The sequence below is a fragment of the Gossypium hirsutum genome, chromosome D09 (genome assembly GCF_007990345.1).
Source record: "Gossypium hirsutum isolate 1008001.06 chromosome D09, Gossypium_hirsutum_v2.1, whole genome shotgun sequence".
Lineage (NCBI taxonomy): Eukaryota > Viridiplantae > Streptophyta > Magnoliopsida > Malvales > Malvaceae > Gossypium > Gossypium hirsutum.
The window spans coordinates 35,094,326-35,098,063 of record NC_053445.1 but is presented as its reverse complement, the minus strand read 5'-3'; the positions used below and the strand labels follow the sequence as shown (position 1 = coordinate 35,098,063).

Here is a 3,738-nt window from a genome sequence, read left to right as displayed (position 1 = left end):
CAAAAGGTATAGGGGCTTGGAGCTTATTTTAACCTTTATAGTAATTTTTAATTTTTATATTATATTTTAATTGTTTTTCTTATATTATCCGAAAAAATCAAAATCTCCATCCCATTGCCATTTATATCCAAGTGACTTTGGTTATGATAAATAAATATTTGTTTGAATATTCACGTACTCACAAATTATTCGAATTTTGTTATTTTTTTAAAAATTAAATTCAGTCAAATTATTATAACCTTGAAATATTGCATGAGGATCGAGATTTATTGTCATCTTTGATTTTAATTTAAATAAGTAATACCGTTAAAAATTACATTAATTGGAATAGTAAAAAAAAAATTTATGTTAAATTAAAGTATAGAGACTGAATCCTCAATTTGAATACAGTACAGGGGCCAAAACCATAATTTGACCTTGAATCTATGGACAAAATTATGCAAATTTAGTCGCTGTTTATAAAGCTGAACAAACATTTTTATTTCTTTTCATATGAAAATTCCCAAAAGAGAAAAAACCACTAAACAAAGCATGTAAACCTTTATGTAAAAATTGTACTCTTTTGTGAAACCCCACACACACACACACATATATATACCTTTGTCTTGTATCTTCTAACATCAATTCCTTGAATATTAATCTCCTAATGCAGCTAGCTATACATATAGTATATCATAATCAGGTATCATATCATAGTATCATTACAAAAAAGGATAAATTCTCTGCCTTTCTCACCTTCCAGCCCGGTGTATATGCCATTACTTGAGGAGGGATCTTGTAAGATGTTCCCGTGCGGTTGCCAATGCTTGAGTTATCGTCTGTAAAAACAAACATCGAATGTTTTAGTATGGTGGCGATGGTCATCAATATTTTACTAGTTAAAAGAATTCAGGTCCTCTTTTCAAGGGGGAAATTGGAAGAAGATTGAAAAAGAGGGAGGGAGTTGAGCATTGCTTGTTTTGGAACAAGGATCGTAGTACCTGTTCAGACAAAGGAGCTCCGGCATCCATGCTATGACTAGCAACCTTTCCGGCGATAACATTTGCATCAGTTTCGAGAATGATGCTGCCAAAAGATAAAGAACAGTCAAACAGAGATGAGAGGCAAGCATTGTCATGGGGCAGTTGCTTCGGGTGACTGCCCCTTATCGTTCTTTTTCTTGTTCTACCAATCTTCTCAACTAAACCGCTATAAGGTACAATAGGTGATTAGTGCAACATCCATATGTTTAACCTAGTCTACCATCACCATGTTAGCCAGTATTTTACGGAGGTGCGGAAGAAGAATCAAGAGACATTTCCAGCCAAGAATTGTATTGGTATAATGAAATATTTGCAAAAAACCAACTTCAGTTGAAATAATGATACAACATCTTTAAACTTTCACCAAACAAACCCAGATAAATACCAGAGACACTTGAAAAGAATCATATAAGCAAAGAAAGATATCTTCTAAAAGATTAAAAAAGGTAAAGATAAATCAAATTCACTACGCAAAGAACGATTATTCATACCCGCCGTCAACAATCTCATCGAGGCATAACAAAATAAGATCCAAGTTCTCCAGTGCTTCCTTCTTGTCCACAGTGCCTCTGAAACAAAGGGTAGTGAGAACAGGGGGTGCAAAATCAAAATTAGGCATGACGACTACGTTGTTCCGACTTCCGACTCTTCATGAAGTACCTATGCCTATGCCCAAACTGTTCATTTACATGAAAATCTTGTAAAAACAAACACCATATCAGACACATATCCATGTCCAACACATACACCTGAGTCCAAGTAACATAGCACGATGATATCTCACACATGTAGAAAGATTGTAATAGTAGGAAACATTATGAAAAACCTGAGGAGAAGTCCAACTGCATCATAGAAACCCTGGAGTACTGCAGCCAAGATAATCTCGTTTTCATTTTCACCTCCGGTAACAAAAAAGTGAAGGTCTTGAACAAACTTGTATACGACAACATAATTATCAAACATTGTTATCTCAGCTGTAAGAGAGCGGAAAAAAAAACCATGTTAAACTAGCAATCCGAAATACTTAAAGCAATGCCAACCTAGGATATTTCCGCAATTCACCCACACAGAAACAATGAAAACTATGTTTAGAACATCTTATGAACAAGCAAACGGTGAATTTCTCAAATATTATAACTTGATTAACTCACCATCATCAACCTTCCTCATAAATCAATATGATTTACATGTATACAGACAAACAGATCAAATGAAATATCAAGTAAACATTAACAAAAACTAAAAAAAGGGTTCAAAACGATACATCAAAGGAAAAGTAAAACCCCTTTTTGAACAAGCAAACAACTCCAAATTCTCAAATCTAATGACTTGATTAACTTAAACCTACATTATTTTACGTGTAAACAATCAGATCAGATGAAATATTAAGAAAGCATTAACAGAAATGAAAAACAAAGTCAAAAACAATACATCCAAGGAAAACCCTCTATGAACAAGCAAACAACCTTCAAAATTCTCAAATCTAATGACTTGATTGATTTAAATCTACATGATTTTACATGTAAACAATCAGATCAAACAAAATGTTAAGAAAGCACTAACACAAACGAAAACAATGTTCAAAACAATACTGTTGACGGGAGGTTGGTCTCTCTTTGGGAGACATCTTCTTGGATTGTCATCCGGGGAGCCGGCGAACCCCTCAATGGTGGAAGTATTGTGCCCGGGGTGTTTATGCTAGGTTTTGGCCCGGGTTTTATCTTTTGGTTCCAAGGAGAGCCCAACGGGTTCCCAGAGTTTGGGGAGCGCCTCACCATCAAGCATAGATACCCCAAGCACAATACCTCCACCGTTGAAGGGTTCACCAACTCCCCGGGCAACACTCCCTGAAGATGTCTCCCAGAGCGAGACCGACCTCCCCTCAACAAATGCAATTGAAGGAAAACCCTTTATGAACAAGCAAGCAACATTTCAAATTCTCAAATCTAATGACTTGATTAACTCACCATCAGCATTAACCTTTGTTAACAAATCTACATGATTCACACCTAAACAATCAGATCAACCGAAATGTTGAGCACACATTAACAGAAAAATCATAGTGCAGAAGCAAAATTTTACCATCTGTACGGGCATTAGTCTTTTGGGTTTTAGCAAACACAGCTTTCTCAAAAGCTTCCTTAGCAGCATTGGTAGGCCAATCATCTGAATAATACTTAACAGCTATACGTTTACCTTCGGAATCCAAAAGAAGAATGTTTTTAACTAAAGGACACAATTCCTACAAACAACAAAAATCGAACTTTAAAACTGGATTCAGCTAAACAAGCTAATTATAATGTAAAAATTATCTTCAACATACAATTTTCTATCGTTTTTTTGATAATTGAACTCTAAAAGAAATATATTGGATCCGAGTCTAACTCTTAGAAAAATTAACATTACGAACAAAGTTCAATTCAAATTTGATGTAAATACGTTTAGATCTGCGTTACAGATAATCGAACACAAACAAAAGTGATCATTAAAACGCAAAAATTAGAGAATTGTTTTCTTAAAGGTTCTTAAAATGCAAAATTGAAAGACAAAATAGCTGAAAAAGAGAAGGAAAGCTGACCATTTTTTTTCTCGTTTGGCAAAGATTTTCTCGGGAAAGAAATTTCTAGGAATTTTTATTGACTGATGTTTTTCTGAGCTGTGACTGTTTTGTAAGGTACGAGGAAAAAACGGGACGAGGGACGAAATTGATAAATGT

The 3,738-nt window shown here is 34.7% G+C and overlaps 1 protein-coding gene across 2 annotated transcripts; it reads right to left on the bottom strand.

The window, feature by feature from the left end:
- Window positions 1-521: 521 nt before the first annotated feature.
- LOC107891739 (coatomer subunit zeta-1) lies at window positions 522-3,738 on the bottom strand. Of its 2 annotated transcripts, XM_016816620.2 has the most exons (7): window positions 3,601-3,738; window positions 3,105-3,264; window positions 1,849-1,996; window positions 1,514-1,591; window positions 981-1,065; window positions 736-818; window positions 522-656 (listed from the first exon to the last, which is right to left on the bottom strand). In XM_016816620.2, exons 1-6 carry the CDS (start codon window positions 3,601-3,603, stop codon window positions 759-761), a joined length of 534 nt encoding a protein of 177 aa, XP_016672109.1. In that variant the 5' UTR covers window positions 3,604-3,738; the 3' UTR covers window positions 522-656; window positions 736-758. The 2 variants fall into 2 exon arrangements, with proteins under 2 accessions (XP_016672109.1, XP_016672107.1); XM_016816618.2 differs by having other exon boundaries at window positions 522-818.

What these genes read in the sequence shown, in the direction of transcription:
- LOC107891739 (XM_016816618.2), bottom strand. An exon ending in GCAGTTGGACTTCTCCTCAG is followed by an intron (nt 1,592 to 1,848) that starts GTTTTTCATAAT and finishes CCTTTGTTTCAG; the next exon opens with AGGCACTGTGGACAAGAAGG. An exon ending in GATGAGATTGTTGACGGCGG is followed by an intron (nt 1,066 to 1,513) that starts GTATGAATAATC and finishes ATCTTTTGGCAG; the next exon opens with CATCATTCTCGAAACTGATG.